The sequence below is a fragment of the Rhea pennata genome, chromosome 2, assembly GCF_028389875.1.
Source record: "Rhea pennata isolate bPtePen1 chromosome 2, bPtePen1.pri, whole genome shotgun sequence".
In the NCBI taxonomy this organism is placed as follows: domain Eukaryota; kingdom Metazoa; phylum Chordata; class Aves; order Rheiformes; family Rheidae; genus Rhea; species Rhea pennata.
The window spans coordinates 49,837,911-49,858,060 of record NC_084664.1 but is presented as its reverse complement, the minus strand read 5'-3'; the positions used below and the strand labels follow the sequence as shown (position 1 = coordinate 49,858,060).

General features: G+C 37.7%; 1 protein-coding gene across 1 annotated transcript in view; it reads right to left on the bottom strand.

Annotated features, from left to right (window-relative positions):
* TRAK1 (trafficking kinesin protein 1) overlaps window positions 1-20,150 on the bottom strand; it is a 109,707-nt gene that overhangs the window by 18,500 nt on the left and 71,057 nt on the right. The window contains exons 4-14 of the mRNA XM_062569463.1: window positions 20,065-20,141; window positions 16,736-16,852; window positions 12,603-12,703; window positions 11,534-11,642; window positions 9,828-9,906; window positions 9,257-9,387; window positions 8,676-8,750; window positions 7,444-7,581; window positions 6,618-6,694; window positions 4,253-4,489; window positions 2,992-3,308 (exon numbers count right to left, since the gene is read on the bottom strand). Of these exons, the coding sequence (XP_062425447.1) occupies window positions 2,992-3,308; window positions 4,253-4,489; window positions 6,618-6,694; window positions 7,444-7,581; window positions 8,676-8,750; window positions 9,257-9,387; window positions 9,828-9,906; window positions 11,534-11,642; window positions 12,603-12,703; window positions 16,736-16,852; window positions 20,065-20,141 (1,458 nt within the window). The remainder of the gene's footprint in view (window positions 1-2,991; window positions 3,309-4,252; window positions 4,490-6,617; window positions 6,695-7,443; window positions 7,582-8,675; window positions 8,751-9,256; window positions 9,388-9,827; window positions 9,907-11,533; window positions 11,643-12,602; window positions 12,704-16,735; window positions 16,853-20,064; window positions 20,142-20,150) is intronic.

Here is a 20,150-nt window from a genome sequence, read left to right as displayed (position 1 = left end):
TAACGCATCATGAAAAATAAATGAAAAGATTGTGCAATACAGAATACTCTGGATCTGCAGTGCAAGTTACTTCAGATGAATACCTGCATCTGTATGTGTATAAAAGGGCATTTATATATAAATATACATTTATATTTAACTTTGAGGAACTAAATAGGATCTAGACTGATCAGTAGACTTGAGGCTTGAGATGTAGAAGCCATTACAACTCCAAAAGAAATAACTCTAAGGAAAAGAAATATCTACCCCTTTAGCTCATATTCATTTCTGAATTGTTCAAAAGGTCGAGTTTTTGTACTTCAACATTAAAAAAAGTGGAAAGGTGCCCAAATACTGCCAAGTCTTGAGCGCAGAATACGGCTTCACTGTATGACAGTACTCTCAAAAAGTATACAGTGCATGCAGAAAGAAACTTCAGTTTTTGGTGTCTTTCTGTAAGAAGTATAAAATCCTATTGCTGATTACCTTTATGTATAAGCTTCTGAAGAGGTAATCTCTTCAAAGACTTAGAAGCTCTGCAGACTACAAGCATTAAGCTGACAACATTTAAAATCTCTCCTGTGGAAATATATTCACCATGATAACTGTATTTTAAGCTTTAACATTTCTACTGGCATTATGTATTATCAGTATGTTTTGGAAACTGGAAATCAAAGCAGGCTCAGCTTCAGCACCAAAAGGAGAATATTTGATTTCTGTGCACCTCAGTTACCTTAAATCTTGATCTCAAAATGTCTCTAAGGGAGCCTTAACTTTTCCATACAGAAAACTAACACAAGTGCAGAAAGCAATGTAATAGCTATCAATGCCCTTATGATTGGAGGAGGGGGAAAATCCAAATGAGGAGGGGAATACAGTATTTCCCCTATATTGAGTAACAGTCAATTGCAGAGTTTTGTAAACTATGCTATCAAAAATAGCTGACCTGAGGGAATGAACATGGAAGAGTGGTAGTGGACTGCCAGGCTGAAGTGAGCTAAATTAAGAGCCAAATGAGCATCTGAATCAAGCAATCGATCTTTGTTCTTTTATTCCCAATACCTGCAAGATCGCATGTGTAGCGCGGTGGTTGAGGGAAGCTTGGAGAAATTGGTGCCATGATTGCAAAATGAGTAAAGAGATAATTAGTCCAAGGTTTAGTTTTGACATGGGACATGGGGAGCTCTATTTTGCACGCATTACCCAAGAAGCTGCAGAGCCACAGTAATAAAAAAAGCTACATATCAAAAGCAAACGAGTCAAAATCAAGCAGTCATCTGATTTGACGAAAATAAATACTTTTTCTTTTAAAGGTGTAAGAGTATAGGATTCGTTTCTTAGTGCTACTGTCATCTCATTTCTTTTATTGAGAGATTTAAAAGATTGCTTTAAAGGATCAAAAGTCACTAATCTGAAATTTAATATAGAGCTTCCCTCATTTCTATAGCACAAGCTCCCTTAGGAAAATAATAAAAATCAAAAGGCACAACTACTGACAACTAACTGTACTTTGCCACAGTAGCATTAAGTAACTCAGTTTATCCACAAAGTTGAAGAAAATTTTAAATCTAACAGAAAATTGCTAGGGAAAGAAACTAAGCTGGAGAGAGGAATAGAATCATAAACACGTATTTAGTAAAAGATAACAAGCACCAAACTTATGAAACAGGCAGATATCCACATGTTACAAATGAGATTCAAAAATAAACATGAGAAGTATTTAAAAGGCTCGGTAATTTTAAAGAAAAAAAAAGAACAACAAACAAAACTGGGGAAAACAGACAAAGATGAAGACTGAAAAAGTTTATTGGAAGAAAAAAGCAGATATAATGGGACAGTGACAGAAATCTATTACAATGGTAGTAATCAGTAACTGAAATGAAGTTGGATCATCCCTTTTCTAATGTGATACAAGAATTTTTATGGCTGGTTGAAAGCAATCAAAAAACAAACTACTAAGAGCTATTAAAGAGAATAGACCTGTGCACTGTGGCTGTATTTTCACTTGAACAGGTAAATATAGCATGTCACTTTCTTCAGACCACAAAAAGGGTTATTCTTGTTTCTGAAAATGTGTCAAGCTAAATGCTCCTTATAGATAAATTAACTAAAAAAAAAGGGAGGGGAAACGTTGCAATTAAAACACATAAAAACAGTGTAATCTAACACAAGTTTGTTTTTTTTAAAAAAACCTCCCACACTATGAAACCAAAGCTAAATCACGTAATTATCACACCTCTGAAGCATATGAACTATGGCAAAACAGTTTAATTCTGTTCAGTCTTGAGTGAGTTTACTCAATTTAACTGTGAGGAACAGTCTGAAAAGACTAAAAGAAATTCAGGTAGAATACTCTACTCTTATGTGCTCTGTTTACTTTGTTAGGCAGATGACAGAAAAGTAATTGCCACTGAAATAAAACTCTAGCCCTGACTACCTACCTGTATTATGATTCATTCTAAGAAAATACATGGATGAAATTTGGCTAAAATAACAAGGTATTTCACATATGAACCAAAGTCAGACTTGTGTCTGTCAACTCAAGACAGCCAATGGAAGCCATTTTTAATCATGGACGTAGTCCTGTTAAGACCACCTGGAGTACCTGAAGTTAAGGTCTTTGCAGACACTTCTTCGCAGAACTGAGATCTGACGCATCTTTTAAGCACCTACTAATATTCTGATATTTAAATTTCAGATACCCAGCAACCTTTCTTCTTTAAGTATGAAATAGTAATGTGAAGATTTAGACCAGCTATGAAGCTGCATTACTGATGTATGCATGACCTGTAAAATTTATTTTACTCTATTAGCTGGATTTCTTTCCTAATCAGCTTTTAAGGCTTGTAGAAAAACATAGCAGTTAGAAGAGTTCAAACCAACAACGTGGATTACTGTCTCGAAAGTAAAAAGAATACGTATTGCAAAGATTTCCTGCTTTCTGGTGGTGGATGAGAGACCACAAAGAGTCACTAAGAAGAACAGATAAAGGCCGAGGCCCTTTGTTATCACCTTCTAGGGGTTTCACAATCTGAAGCTTCTCTGGCAGGTAGGATCGACTGCTGATAGACATTCCTGAATATCCAGTGAATTCTGAAAATCTGGAGTGAGTTCCCAGTGACATGATGCTCTCTGTAGGAGTAACGGAACCACTATGGAGTTCACCCTTTTCCGCTAGTTCCCGCAACTTCCTTTCCTGCTCTTCTTCAAAGAACTTTCTCTCCGAAAGGTAGTTCTCACGCCTAAGGGACAGCCTACGAAGAGCAGTCTCTAGGTCACTGGAACCAGGTGTCCCTGGAGTTCCAGGCTTCTTCATTCTATCTTCATTTCTAAAGCATAGCAGAGGAGGAAAACAAATGGAGGTAAGGAGGAGAAAACACACTTTCAGAAGCTTAAAGCTTTCACATGACAGTTTTGAGACATACAGCAACACCTTTAAATTTCAATGTCTGCAAACAACACGCTACTCTTCCAGCAGAGCTCGAAGGCAAACACTGATGCTTTCTTTTTTTCATACTAAGCTGTTTCAGAACCTTAGCTCCTCATGGAAACTCCTTGTTGGAAAAGTTGTCCTTTAATTAAGAGCTTCCTGCTACAAAAAGATGAGATGCTCCTAGATGTTACTGGAATCTCACTGTGATACAAACTCAGGCGAGCAGGCCAAGTCTTACATGGCCAATGCTGCAAGAATATCTCAGTGAGTCACAGAAGTATAGTACACTGGCAAATATTCATTGTTTGTTTTGGGATATTAGCATATGTAGTATATTGTGCAGCTTTATTTGGGGATGTAAGGGTGGGACAAATTATTGGAGCAGCAAAGTCCTGTCTAGTTTCACTCAGAATTTTTTATATGAGGTTACCTACTTTTTTTTGTTGTTTTAGGATCAGAAGAGTTAGCTTTGCTGCAACTTAGATCATAATTTTTTGGCATTAATGCAACATGGTGAAAAAAAAACAGTTTTAAATGCTGACCTACATTTTCAAAAGCAAAGAGTAGTTTCACATCATCTGGTGATGATGCATCTCAAAACACACGTGAATTGTAGAGATCAATATATAGAACTTTAGAAATAAATCCAGCTTTTGTAAACTCAGTGCATAAATCAAATTATTTTTGAAAATGTAGGTCACTGGTTTAGCCTACACAACGTGAGACAAAAAGATGAAATACAAATGCTCTGCTTCACATGTCAAGGAGAAAAAAAAGCCAACACTGCCCTCCCCTGTCACACACACATGCACACACACACTCCCGTCCTGAAGTACTAACCCATTGTCAGCAGATTCTGTCTCTAGGATGATGCTATTGGTCTTGTTGTCTATCATAATGTTAGAGATGTCTCCCCCATAGAAGCTAGAACGTGGAGTGCTGATACAGCTAGATATTACCGAGTTCATAGCAGAGGACTGGTTAGAGCCTGGAATATTCATTGGTGATGGAGTCATGGATCTCTGCTTGACAACTTGGTTTACATTTCTCACCGTCTCGAAGACCCGTTTCTGATGACTGACAAGATACGTACAATTAATAATCACATGCTGGAGCAACATCTTGCCTCAAGAACAGAGAAAGAGGTAATAACTTGTTAATGACCATTTCTATCACAGCCTCCCGCCCCAATCTTGTCCTTATAAGCATCTGCAAAGAAGTTTATGTATAGTCTGATATTTGCCACATAATCTGGCCATTACATTCAATCCATCAACATATCACTTTCTTCATTCTAAAATACACTTTAGACAGATCTTTCAAGAATTGAGAATTTGAGAATGCGCACAATCCCCCTTAAATATGAATCCAAATTAAATGAGAGCATTTCAGTGGAATAGCGAAAAACCTCATAAAGCCATTGTGTGGAAATGAGTTTAAAATGTGTATCTCCTCTTTCAGTTCCTAACTTTGAATGAAGCTAATCCATTTGGATTAATTCTACTGAGCGTCCTTAAGGCAAGCAATTCTCGTATCTTTACTTTTTGTAACCAATTTCACACTCCCCTAAACAGCATTAAAAAAAAAACCAACAAAAAAAAAACAACCAAACAAACAATCAAAAAAAAAAAAAACCACCCAGATATATCATGCAACCACAGCCTAGAGAGAGGCGGGCTGTCAAGGCTGGAAACCTAAATTCTGACCTACTTATAAAGTTCATTCTTTGTCACCATTGTCCTGATTTCAAAACTAACTTTGTTCATCTGCTTCAGGATTAAGATCAGATGATACTTCAACTGAAAATTTCTTCAAAAAAATAAACTTGCCCCATATCACACTACAAAACAATTGCTGCTTTGCTTTACTGTTCAACGTTGGCTGAATACAAGAACAGCACACTCATTCCAACTTGAAGGTAACACTGCAAGAGTTTTTCAGTGACAGTATGCCTTATGCTATTTGATGTCTTTCAATTTTCTTTCTTTTCATGACTACTCATTAGTTGTGTCCTCTGTGTGCAGCCTCCAAATCTACAGTAGCTTGTCTCTAAGGAGCTGAATGTAAGAGCATCTATCAACAAGCAGTCCCACAGAACTTAGAGTCACCACCACCAAATATCTAAAACCCAAAACAACCATGAATTCAAAGGAGGTGTCCATCCTTGGTACATCCATACCAATGGAAAAGATATTTTAAAGTAGTCAAACTAGACTTATGTTAGACAACTCTGGAAAGACAAAAGGATCCTACAGAGCTTGAGCATGCTCACATCTTTCTGATCTTGCATCTTCCTGAGCAACATCTTACTCTGTTGAAGCCTCAGTTACAGTTCCTGTCTCCTGCTCAGCTAAGCTTTAAGTATCTGCTGAACTTTGCTGTAATATGCTTAAAATGTTTCTTAAAGGCAGTTATTGCGTCCTTCCTAATTGTCCACTCTTTGTAAAGCACACGCCAAAGCAGGGAGAAGTTCTAATAGGCCCCTAATTAGGATTACCTTGGTTCAAAATAATCAGCCCGTGCTTTGTAAAAATAGGTGAGATAGACCTATCGCTGCACACATGCAACCTATGTCAGTACAGCTATTTCTGCTATATTGCAACTTTCTTTAGCTTTTGGAGCTTCAAAAGCACTTAACTTGTTTCAAACCACTGTCTTGCTCAACTCAGGACAACCCTAACAGAAGCGATGCCTGCTGCAATTCACCTGGGTACTTAGTTTGGTCTCTGTTACACAGCTGCTCTGAATCCCTGTTTTTATTGACATTCTCCACAGAATCTGGATTATACCAATGATTACCTAGTAATTTCTACTCTGAAACCCTAAAAGAGGGCCCAAGGAACAGAACTCACCCCCTAATCATAAACTGAAGAAACCTAGTATAACACATAAGAAAACCAATCATTTTTCATTATTAGTCCAGTGTTTTCAGTGCCTAAGAATGAAGGTAAAGTTACAAAGACAAGGTAAAGCCTGTATCTGGGGGGTTTCTTTTGTCAGCTTAACCAGAAAATATAAACATCCCAAAGACCAGGCAATTTATTTTGCCTGTCATTCACACGCTCCCCAAAACATTTCCTCATTCCCTGCTAAACCCCTAGCATAATTTTTAGTGTCTTTTCCTTTCCTTCCTATCAAACAGTAACTGACTTCAAATACAATCAATTTCTTAAAGAACATAGAAATCAATTCTTTTCAATCGTACGCCAAGTCAGGAGAGTCAGGTTCATCTAAATGAAGTTCCTTCCTCATTGACCCTTCTATCTCTGCTGCCAGAGAATCCTGTTAAAAATCAAGAACAAAGGAAAAAAACACATATCATAGTATTATTAGGTATTCCCAAACTGTCATTCCAGACAAAAAAAAAAAAAAATCTTACTGCTGGTAATTACGTGTCACTGCCTAAATGAAATTAAGCACGGAGTTTAAGTGTCAAACATTCACAAATCTAAATGACCTTCTGATCTATGATTAAACATTTAAAGGTCATTTTTTAATAAAAGACACATAAACCTACATAACAACTATTCTTTTAATAAACTACTGAATTTTCAATGACCCTAAAGCAAAAAGGTATGTGTAGCCTATTTAAATGTCCAAGAACAATAAAGTATACCATAAGTGACTAGAAGCCACATTAAGAAACCATTAGGTATTGGGAAACTGTATCTATGAGGATGTTTAAGAAAAATGGGAAGCTCACCCTGGAAAACCAGCCACAACAGTATAGGATATGCGTAACAAAGATGTATAGAAATGTATAACAACCCACTAATGCTACCCATAATTCACAGCATAAGTTATAGCAACTTTAGATCTTATTATAATCCTGCACTAAAAACAACCAATTGCACAGCATCACTGCGTCAGAACTAAGTATGCAGAACTAGAATACTATATGCATATAGATTTCATTATCATCAAAAGAAATAAACCACCCATGCTCATGTCTGGTCTAGCACCCACCCTGACACTGTAATTCAGATGCAGTACTTAAGCTTCTTTTCATTGCTTTTTTACAATCTGCTCACCATAGGGAAGAGACCAAGAGAGTGGTACCGACGTGATATGGCATTTGGCATAGTCTTGTTCCTAAGGTTTTTCAGCTCTTCTTGAGCCTCATGAAGCATTTCCATGCACTCTGCATACTTGTCTTCCAGCTCCCGCAACTGCAACATATAGAAAAGAGTCTAAGACCTTATGGGCTGCACTACTGTCACAAAAAGCCCACAGTAACAGTAATGAGGTAGGAAAGAACACTCCACTGAAAAGAGTGAATTTATGCATCTAAGAAAATTATGATTAACAAAAGTAAGTAATCAGAATACCTAAAAGTTTATGCTGATGATTATCAGAGGCCTAAGATTATCTTAAGTATCTACACAAAGTCATGTGTCAAGAAGAAGATATGAGGCTATAAGTCTCTTTGGTTCAATCATGTACAGTTGTTCTCATTTTCCTAACTACTGTCATGACCACCACAGTGACCATCAGCATGAGAAAAGAACGTGACATTTTACAAGGTTCCAAAGAACTTAAGAGAATTTTAAAATCAAGATTTCTATATATAACCTCCAACAAACTAAGACCATGCCTTATTTTTAGTTTGACTTTTACAGGAAACAAAGCTTATGTAATCACTCCATTTTCAGATGTGTCTTGGTCTGTGTGCCCTCACAGTTCATCAGCTGTTTCAAGTCAGCTCAGCAGACGGGCCGAAGTCTTAAATACTACATTTCTGTAAGGCCAGAGGGAGATGTCATAAAAGACCCATCTGCAGAAAAAGCTCCAACTGGCATTTCCACCTTAGACACCAAGTAGACCATGACTATGAGACGACCACAATAGTTCAGGCTTTATTCATTCCGTTTTGTCCATTTTGCACATGCGAATAGAGCACCCAGAAGATACATGAGTTCTGAACTGTCCTTTGTTTACTCACTGAGCAGATATAATATGAATGAATTTTTCTATATTATCTCATTTTTCAAAATAAGCTTAAGCTACCCATAGAAAAGTCAACCTCTAAAGGGGTTCCTACATAACTCATAGCCTCAGCTTTTCAAAATACCTACCTGTTGAAGGAGGAGAAAACAGGACAGAAAATATTTTGAAATCTGCTGGGAAGACATTCCTTCATTCTTTATGCAAAGATAACATTATTTAATGCTTCTGATCCAGCTTAGATTAAAACTCTCATGGTGAAAAGTGAATAGCCATTGTCCTACCACTAAATTATTCTAATACTATACAGTGTACTCACTTCTGCTGTGAGCTGTCGCTGGGCATCTTTAGCTGCTCCCAAATGCTGGACAAGTTCTTCATTTTCAACTGCACACTAAAATAAATAAATAAAAAATGGTAGAAATACTGTCCTGTGATGAAGTTTGCATCCTATACTACAAGTAGGAAAGTTCTGACTTTTCTCATGACTGTCTCTGCAGCAATGTTAGTCCAAAAGTATGTTAGTTTAAAAACATTTAAACAACATTTTAAAATAGTAAGTGAATCCAGCATCAATCTCTATCCTTCCAAATGAACATCCAAACCCTGAAATGGGTATCTTCCCACTGAAATACCTATACTGTTATCTCATAAAGTCTTTAGGAGTTTAGAATAGAATTTTGCACTTAATATTTCAAATATAAAGTTATATCATATTCATATTTTTCAATAAATTCCTATTATCTAGTCAAGGATATTAGATACTAAACAAACAAGGTACCCAGATGAGTAGGGTAGAATATCTCTCTGAAGCTGTAATATACTAAGAATTCTAACTCCCCTTCCAGCTACAACCAGGGCGAAACACAGTTGTATTATCTTTGTAATTGGATGCCTTACAGCTTTTGCCTTTTTCTGGAGATCAACTATCTGAGAGAGAAGATGAGTAATTTCTTCCTGTTGCCGGGTGGCATCTTCAGTTTTCTTTGCTAATTCTTCTGAGATATTGGCAATCTGGATGTTTGCATCCCCTTTAAGATAAGTGATTACAATTAACATTGTAACATCAAAAAGCAGAAAAAAAAAAAAAAAACTTATTTCAGAGTATCACTTGACTCAGTAGGATCTCATTCCTATATACAGAAAGGTATTTTTAAAAGAAACAGTAATGAGAAAAACCTCATAGAACACTCATGCTACAAAAGAGATTGTACTTTCCCTTAATACTGATGTTTTCCATATAAAGCTATTCTGCAACAGAAAAAAAATGTATCTTACAGACAGAATTTTGTGCTGTGCCTACCAGGTGAACTGAAAACACTCTCCTCATAATTCTTTAAATAAGGAAAATCATTACTATGGAGGTGTGTGAGAGAGGGTGCAGAGGGGCACAGGGAAGACTAATTGATCTATAACTCAGCTTAAGCATCACTGAACAAAATGCCAAATGAGAAGAAAAATATGGACATACTCAGCTCTTTTACACAGTCATTGACAAGCTGTTGTTCCTTTTCTTCATAAGTAATTGTTTCAGTCTTCAGCTGACAAGCCTGTTCAAGAAATCCACATCAAATATGCTACATTAGCACACTTGTTCTTTGCCCGTCTGTTGCTGCATTCCCATCTGCTTCAGAAAGACAAACCTTTCAAAACACTCCTCCAGAAAGACAGTGAGAAACAACAGTTTTTTGCCTGCCCTCCCTCACGCCCTGAAAAGTGGGGCCAGGTGAACATTCAGCAGATACATTACTACCTAGAGAAACTTGCATCATTATCGCCATGTCCCCACTAGGTGTCACCTTCACACTTTGAATAAAAACAAGCCTTAACACAAAAGACATATGGAGCTTCACCTGGCCACCTGAACATAGCTGGGTATTATCACAGACTAACTAAATGCTTGATTTAAATACCTGAATTTGAAAAATAATAATTCATAGAGTATTTGAAAAAAGTCTGGAGTTGTAACTCTATTTCCCATATAAATCTACCTACTTTTCTCTGTTTTTCTTCCCTGCTGTGCTTCTAGGAGCAGCAAGAGGAGCCTGGCTGCACCTGACTGGTTCTATCCTTCAGTCTAATGTATCCCCAGTGCGCATACAGCCATGCACAGACTGCATCCGCAGAGAGCAGCACAGCTCTTGGAGCTTACAAATCTGTCTCCAAACTGTGCCAGACTGCATCTCCTCCCTGGAAAGGTAGTTAGTGCTGTACGGGGTTCTCCTGTTAGCTCCTGAATCAGCGGCCCTTTCAGTTCTAAGCCTACCTTCATTACTCTTAAACCACCTACTGCTCATCCTCCTTGCATGACTTCGTAAGGATGTGTACAGCATTCTTCATTACGTGGTGTCTTGTCCAAAGATGTGACACTACCTATTTGCAATGGGCCCTGCATTCACAGTAAAAAACAGTAATGATGCTCCATTTTCCAAAAATTCATTCTCTGCTCATAAGTATTGCTTTTGCTATATTCCACTAGATGTTTGCAAACTTGTAACATGCCCCCAGAGTTAAAGGTTGTATTAAAAATTCATATAAAATTATTGATTGGATATTCAATTGTGAAGTGTTATTTCTGGTAGGCAAGGAGGTGAGGGCAACTAACAAAAAAGTCTCTCATACTCTCACAACTCCCCCCAAACCCAGTGCAGTCTGTGAAACAAACAATATTGTTACAGATTAAAGAAAAAAAAGCACAATATTCTTAAAATATTAACAGCCTGACTTGAAATTCATGAATTGAAGATACTTAATGCAAATTCAGCCTACCAGCTTATATTTTGACAAATACTGAACTTGTACTAGACAGGACACGACAGTCTGCAAACTTCGGGGCTGCAACTAAAGTCACTAATAGTCTACCAAGGCAGGCTTTTAAGAGGTTTCAAACTGCAATGCTGTAGTCTAAAGTCTGCTCATGCTGCAACACCCAGGCTGCACCCTAGCACATTCTACTGGCAAAGAAACTGCTATGAATTTAATGTAGCTTCCATGTTTCAGTCTTCCTTCATTTAGGAGGATAAAGGATGGTGATTAAATAACTGAAGAGATCTGTGTCACATATGGGATTATGTACTCCTATTCAGACTAATAGAAATTTATTAAAAACGCATCTTAGTACCTGTGGCAATTAAGAGGATAGTTACATTAAGCAAAACATAAAAGGAGTAATTTCACCTCTGATCTAAGCACAACATTCTCCTCTTCAAGGTCCTTGAGTTTCTTTTGAAGAGAATCCAAGTGAAAGTAGTTCTGGACGGAGGAGGAAGATTCATTCCTCTTCAGCCTTATAGCAAAAACAACAATTTTAATTCACTTTACTTGCAATGTGGCCAGTCTCACATGAGAAGGAGGTCTCAAAAGCAGTCAGTCACATGAATTACGTCTTTGTTCACGACAATATGTATAGGCAACAATACATGAATTTTTTTAAAAGAACGGAACTTTTTTCTTTTTTGATAGAAGAAAGAAAAAGACCTCACACCTCTTACGGAAAAATTATCCAGCCAAGGCTATGAGGAAACAATCTTACTAGATGGAGCATCTCCTTCTCTGGAGATCTTCAAGGCCCGCCTGGATGCAACCCTGTCTACCATGCTCTAGGTGACCCTGCTTGGGCAAGGAGGTTGGACTAGATGATCTCCGGAGGTCCCTTCAGACCTTACTGATTCTATGATTCTATGAACTGAATGGCTTTCTGATTAATGCTGCACATGTTTCCTGAGAATGCTGCAATAGCTTTGCAGGCAAGAGCAGAGAGTTGCTTCAAAGCCCACAAAGCTGCTCAGGCAGCAAACTGCCTGGAACACACTGTAAGCTGTGCTTTATCGTCTCCTCTCTACTGCTGGAAACAGCATGGCATTTTTCACAGCATCTCAGGCTCTTCAAGCACTAAGGTCACTCACACAGCTTGCTTACAGGTACGTGGTGCAGTGTAGTGCAGTAATGGGGACCAATGTTTGCCTTACTGATACACTGGGCCAGTTCCTGGTCTAAACTTCCTGGGAAGTTTTAGTGCTGTGTCATCAGCTTCTTGTGGTACTTTCTCCTCCTGCCTCTTGTCAGCACCTGCATAGCCAGCTGGTCCAGCGGAAGCCCTTCCAGGTGATACCATGCGCCATCTAAGTTCAGAGTTCAGAGTCCCCTTTATAGCTCCATTGTACAGAGGGATCATTTTGTTACCTTTGTTCAAACTGGCCCTGCTTAGTACCAGACAAAGGTTTGGCATCACAGATCGACAACTTACGGTGTGGAACAGATGGACTCCGGCTCACTTTCCTCAGCAGCACTGGTATAAAACTGGAGCAACTCATCTTTCATGGAGAGCTCATGGCGCAACTGAGAAACCTGAGCAAAGAAACAGGTCTCTAACTTGCTTTTCTAGGCACATTCTTAAATAAATAGACTATCAATTAGTCATTCTCCAAGTTATCAGCTACAGGCTAAATCAAGATGCCAAGACTGGAACAGACAGGTTTTTGATTTTTTTTTTTGTTTTGTTTTTGTTTTAGTAAAAAGAGACATCTAAGATCCGCAATCTTGACTCACTATTGCACTATTCTTGATTCACATCCATAGAAATAAATGGAATTCAATGATACTGCAAAAAAGTAACACGGCACAATTATTTCAAACATCATTTTCTTTTCCATTTTATGTGATGATTGCCACCACCGGGCACAGATACAGATCTTGTCCACGTTTCCCCAACTTCAAAAGACTTTCACAACATTACTACAATAAAGGCATTGTGAGGTTACATTTGAGCCTTCCCTGCCTGTCGATCTGCAGCTGCAGAAAAACAACACATGGTAGCAGGGTTGCCATTCAGCAATTGCTGCAACTGTTAAGGCTGCAATTGGTTTCTCAGTCAAACTCAGGGCTCTGATGGCTCCAAAACCTGAGCCTAGTAAAGAAAGCAGTATGTGGGAGTCCCATATTTAGTATAAATATGTACCAAACATGAACAAAACATCAGAACCAGGTGGTTAAAATACTCCATAATTGTCAGCTCCAAAAACATAATCTTGGTTATTTTATATTGTAGCTCGCCAACAAAAGATACTAAAGGCTAAATTACACAGGAACACTTAAGCTATTTCACAGCAGCAATTTAAGTCCTCAGTAGTAGGAGATTCATTCTGAATTGCTTAGGTGTAAGTAGCATACCAGAGCAGACAGGTCCATTTTCTTCCACTTGCACTGCAAGACCAGGTCGTGAGTTTTCCCTTTCCAAAGCACAAACTGTAAAGCACTTTTCCAGCAGACTTTCACCCTCTATATTGTCAGCATTTTATATTTCCAGTTATCTTGGCAAAGCACCGAAGTCAGTAAAATAGATTTAAGCTACACTTTCAATCAAACAAAAGCCAGCCTCAATGCAATAAAGCACTTAAACTGCACGTAATTCTAAGCAAACAAGATCTTTTCCTTTACTAAGATTACTTGTATGGAAATTACATCCATTAAAGCACCAAGTCCAAGCATCAAGAAAATGAACACAGTTCATTTCCCCACTTTATGGATAGATATATAGCACTCACGGTTCATTCTCTAGTGTACTACGGGAGAACTGAGTCTCAGTTTTCATCATCTAGTACTACTAATTTATAATCTGTACAGCTTTTGCCACTAGAAACTGGTTGAGAAATGCAAAGGAAAAAACTTTAAGACCTAAGGAAAAGTGAAATTCACAGGGGTGCAGACACCCAAGGACAAGCTGGTATAGATGAGGAAAGCACCAGGATTTAATGCTGAAGTACGACAGGGAATAAAGAGAAGAAAAAAAGCTTTAGAGGCTGTAATGCAAACAGCTTCATCAGTTTTCAATCAGAACGTGATCACAGCCCCTTCCTAAACCTAAGCAGCACTTGACAATACAAACCCAAAAGACAAACCCAAGAAACTTCAGCAATTTGCTTAGATCTATATTGCTTTTTTACACATATCAATAAACACAGTAAGTCATTAGGACACAGGAAAAGATTGAGCTACTTAATCAGACAACCAGAAATTTTTGCCAGGACAAGTTTACTAAGGTCAAGATTTGTAAAGTTATTTGTACCATGACACATACACCAATAAAAGCTTAACTTTTAATCCACACAAACGGAGTGTATCTACACATCATAAAATACCCCCTGCAAACAAACTATATTTTAGGCAGTTTTTACAGAATTTTAAAAGTCCCAGTTCAATTCTTTTCTCTTATCCTCTGCATGCAGAGTTGGTCTTAATTATCATTTTGTTCAAACATCCCAAATTCAGCTTTAATGGAAAACCTGAAGCCTACTAAAGAAAGATTTTTTTTTTTAACATACAAAAGCGTCACAGCTTTAAAGTCTAATGATCTCTGTGCCTCAAAGGCATCACTTTCTGAAGGACTCCAAGTCACAGCATCAGAAACTGGTGTTGACAGAACATACGGCCTAACACATCAAGCCACCTGGTGCAAAGCTTATTTCTGGTGGCCCTTTTCCTAATCTTGCTCCTCAGTTCCGCCGAAGAACAACAGACCTGGCAGAGGCAGCCTGTTCCCACCCCGCACCTTCCTCAAACAGCTCCTCCAGTCTGCATGCATGGAATGAATGCCCTGCCCAGAGCTACGTGTGTGCCTAGTTAATGCCATATTGACCAGTACACAAATAAATTAATCTCTCACACGATGCGATGTGGACAGCAAGCAACAGGACCACTCAGACTGAAGAGAATTAGTTTTCTATACCAAAGCGGTTGGGCCACACACAAATATTTCTATATATGTGTTCCACCATCACTTATTGAACATCTGAGATCCCTCCACAGAGTGCTTCATCAGCCCAGCTCAGATCTAATTCTCCCTATTACCAAGAAGTTTTGTTAACAACCATTTTCTATTTTTTAATACACAGTGGTTCATTGTTCTTTTGCTCTCCCCTACAATTGTGGAATTTCTCTCCCTCCTGCTCAAGGCTACATGTGGTGAGATTCACACACCAAGGTCACTGTCCTTGGCTAGTCGACACATTTGCCTCTGCCTCACTCAGTCAGTAAATCAGCAGAGCTTAAACAGTGATACTTTCAGTTACAGATAGAGATCTCTCAGAGCATCCTGTAAGGCTTCGTTTAAGCCTTACGTCTTAACAGATGCTTAAGAGAGTATCCATTATAACCTGTCAGTACTTACAGCATCCTCCAACTCCCAGAGGAATTCAGTAAGAAATTTCAACTGTGTAAATATTTGATTAAAGAAAGTGTAACAGCATGTGGCAGACACATGGCATTACTTCAAGCGCTACTTCAAACAATTAAAGTTTTCTGGTACATTTATAGAGCATGCCAAATTAGGAAGATCTGCATTATAGTCTGTGTCCATCAGAAATCCAAAACATTACTAATGCAGCCAAAACCTTGGACAAATGTACATATTGCAGCAGTCTACTGGCCCATGCTTTAACAGAGTCTACTACAATTCCCCCAAAGAGATGACAAAACCACAAGAAGCTGTAAGATCTTAGAAATCTACACGTAAGGTAGAAGGTCCCAAACTATAACACTTTTCAATGCTTTCTAACGTTGACAAGTTTGTACAAATAAAAGTATGTCACATAAAAACTAATCGATCACAAAAATATATTCTGAACCATCAGAACAATGATGAGATTGTCTATGACATTCTATGTCTATGTCACTTGTCTATGTCTATGAGATTGTCTATGACACCGGCCCAGCACAGAGATGGCAGAACGTACATACTTCACTGAGAATATGCTACTGCAGTCTCTGCAAACGGAAGTGATTAATTGTATAGATGATACCTATATCATATTCAGGTTGAGAAGCAAAAGGAAGCTCTATCAGTATTCAACTATGTTCTGAAAGGGAAAATTCAACCGAGCTACGAATGGAAAAACATTTGGGGGGAAATAAACAAACTGTTGGGAAGAAAAGACAAGTGAAGACTGAGAAAAATTCAGGGGAGAAATGAGAAGGAAAAAAAGGCTGCATAAAAGGAGATGAAAGACAAGAATGAGAGATGGGTGATATAATCAGAGAGTTATGCATAGACAAGGGGAATAAAGTAAAAATAGTTAATAGAAAATAGTGGGTAAGTGACCAAAAACCAAAAAGAGCAGCTGGTTGGAAGAGGAAAGGAAATGTGACACAGTAAAATTCAGTGATTCAAGTTTTTCCTCATATCTCCTGACTTGAGGTAATAAGTCAAGTGACTTTTTGGGTCACGTTTCTAAAAACGTACACGCTATAAAAACGGCTGGTCAACTTGCTGCAACTGAGAGTGACCTGCTACAAAGCCCAAGAAAACTAGCTACGGACAAGGTGAAGTTACAATGGAAATTCTCCACGACACTGCAAATACGGCATTCAGGCATACAAGCTTACCTCTTCCCTGATGTGTTCTACTTGCTCCTCAAGGAACTCATTTCTTTCCGTCAGTGACTTATTCTTCTTTAACAGTGACTGGCCAATCCGAGCAGCTAATTCTAAGTCCCGTTCTTTCTGCGAAGCATGAGAAGGGAAAAAAAAAAAAGGCTGATTTCAAATGTTTTACGGAAGGGTGAAAGAGGGAAGGTAAATCTGTGATGAAAGCAAAGGAAAAAAAATGCTTAAAAAATAAAAAATTTTCATTGTGTGGGGTAGCTTTTTTTTTCTCTCTCTCTCTCTCAATTTTCTTATTCTACTCCTGTTTATTTTACACCCACACTATTCAGGAAAAAATAATTGACCCACAGAGTTATTGAATCATACACATGAAAGCACAGCCTCAAGGTCTAACATAAAATGACATAAATAAAAGCAGATCTGGTTCGCTTTATTACAATGCTGAGAAACCACTGAGGGAAATTACTTTATCCTCTTGTTATACCATTTGTAGAATGTAATCACAGATCTTGACATTTTAAAAAATTTCAGAAACACAGCAAAAAATACTAAAGAATGTAGACATTCCAAAGCATTTTTCAGTTTCCACTTGATCCACCAGGAAATAAAATAAAGCAGGATGGGCAGGAGCAGAAGCCAAGTCCACCACACTTAATGTTCAGCTATCTTCCTTGGGCTAAGTACATCCTTAGTGCTTTAATATAAAAGCAAATAAACAAAACAACCCCCCCCCCCCCCAAAGAAACAAAAAATCCAGTCTTTCCCCTTTGGAAATGCCCAAATCTGCATGATGTGGTTCTTCTCATGCTGTGTTCGCCACCCATTCTTTTGATGAGATTTCCTTTATTTTTACTACTCCATGTCTCAGTTTTGCAATCTGTCTGGGATAGAATCATAAACTGTACAATTTTGCACCAGTCATTAAGCTTTTTTATTACTGTTTTCCTATTCACTTATTATAACTTTAGAATAGCAGGAAAATGGCACTACTGTTAACCTACTTATCTTTAGTTCAACACCTTTTGAGAAATATTTTCTCCTTTTGCATATTTACTGAAAATACTGTTTTGGGTTTATTTACCCTAGTTAACAGCCATCTAACTTTTATGACTATTATTAGTCTTGTGTAATACAAACATTAATGACAAAACCTATAAAACATACAACCACTGATCATACGTGTTTGAAGTAAAACAATGAATTTGAATGAGGAGGCTTTCATAAGAAAAAAACAAAATTATATAACATTTGGTAATAAAAAGACAGTCTGTTGATTACTGTTGGATCTACAAATAAGATTTTCCAAATTATTTTTGAAGGTCAGATTTAAATTTGCATTGAAAGCCACTGGCATTATCTAACCATAAAATACATAATGTATAATCTTATATACAGTCTTTCAGAACAACAGGTCCTATAAAGCTATACAAAACACACTTGATTTATGTATTAGGCCAACTTACTGTTCAGTAACTTGGCTCCCTTCACAAATACAAAGTGGAAAAAAATACATATTATGGCAGCTCTTACTGTACAGAGGAAGGTCTATCTAGCAGCAAGGTTTCTAACGTCCAAGTTACAAGAGTATTATTACAAGAGCACACGAGAGTATTTCTAGAATCTTTAATTAATCTTCCTAGATTTCCTATGCAACTTTTAGTGATTCAACTGTAAACTTCACTTTGAGATCCAGCCTCTTACCCATAGGGATGAGGAACTGATTTACTACAGCAATGCAGGTAGTAAAAAACACTGAAGCTAGATGCCTTTACAGAGTAATTAAAAAGGGATGAGAAAGTGGGGTCATTGAGGAGTTTGCTCCTGTTCCTATATGCAGACAGGCCTGGTATCACTCCTACTGCCAAACAGGCCAAAAGGCACAAATTTTTAAACAAACGCATGCATGTTGTTTTAAAATCTCTTTCCTGCCTGACAAAAAGAATATTGTATTTCACCCTTCCAACTTGGTAATACATTCATTGGGAGTTTCTCAGTAAGAACGCCATGGAGGAGGTTTTGGAGGTGTTTTTCGTTTGCACGCGTCAAGGCAGCAGAAGGAGCTACATCTTAACTTCTGCAAATAGATTTAATCTCTTCTGATAACATCATTATTTGGAGAATGGAAACAGAAACCGTAAGTGCACATTTGCTTAGAAAAAAGTGATCAAATTAGAAATGAAAGCCAAATAGAACTAAAAACCTCAGTGAAAAAAATGGTTTTATTAAGGGTACACCTATTGCTTGTTCCTCCATCTTCTCTTTGGTATCATCCAGTGAAGAACACCAAATACTTTAAAACATTAGCTCAGCATATCCCTCTAGCATTGCTCCCATGAGTGCGACATTTGGCTATGTGCACTCAGAGAAGGAAATAGTTTTGATCAGATGCAAAAGGCTTCATTAGTACTAGAAGGAGCCATTCAAATAAATGCAAATCAATCTCAGCCAAACAAGACAACCAAGGGAGCAGGACAAAAATAAGCAGTAGTGTGTTATTACAAGTTAATGGATTGCTCCAAAATAGGCATTTTACGTAAAGTTGCACTTTTATCTGGAATCTCATAGAAAGTTGCTTTGAAAGAGTTCAGCTCCAAGTACAAAATGCAAGACTTTGCGCTGAGATCAGATTTGCCTATGGCGGGTGGGGGATTTAAGCATTCCCATGCTTGTCCCCTTGAAGAATCAGAAGATTTGATGACCCAACATATTCTGGCTAGCAACTACCTCATTTTTGACGTCACTGTCACAAAAAGTAAGCAAATAACATATGAAAGATTAAATTATATTCAGCCATGAAGTAATACTATTGTAACAGGGATTACAACCATAACAATAAAAAAAAATCCGAACAAAAAAATCCCTAGGCAAAAAAGAAAGCTTAGAGATAGCACGAGAAATTTTTGAAATTCTGTGCCTCTGTGTTTCTGTGGAAAGATGCTGGGATAATAATTCCAACAAGGCTGTTTATGAACTTCACATCTGATTTTAAAAGACAATAATCTATCACTAATAATACTGTAAAAATACACACTGTATTTTCAGATGTTTTCCCTCCTTCATTTACTAGGACAAATATTTGGCTAAGTGTAAGTTAAAATAGCCTCAGCTGTAAAATAAGCACAAGTAACAAATTCATATGACTAACACAAACAAGTGATCCTTACTCAGGAAGATTATTTCCCTTACCAATGAGATTATGCGTACATACACTCAGGGTACTTTTCTTCCTCATGTGAAAGCAGTCTACTGGACTTCTATAGTGGCACCATATAATTTCTGTACTACCTTCTCATATGTTGTCTGGCTTCTTAAAGAGATGTAATACTTGCCTCTTCAAGAAGACGTGTAACGGCATCTATGTCATTGTATGTTTTAGTCATCTGGCCCACTCTTTCAGCACATAAAACTGTGAGAA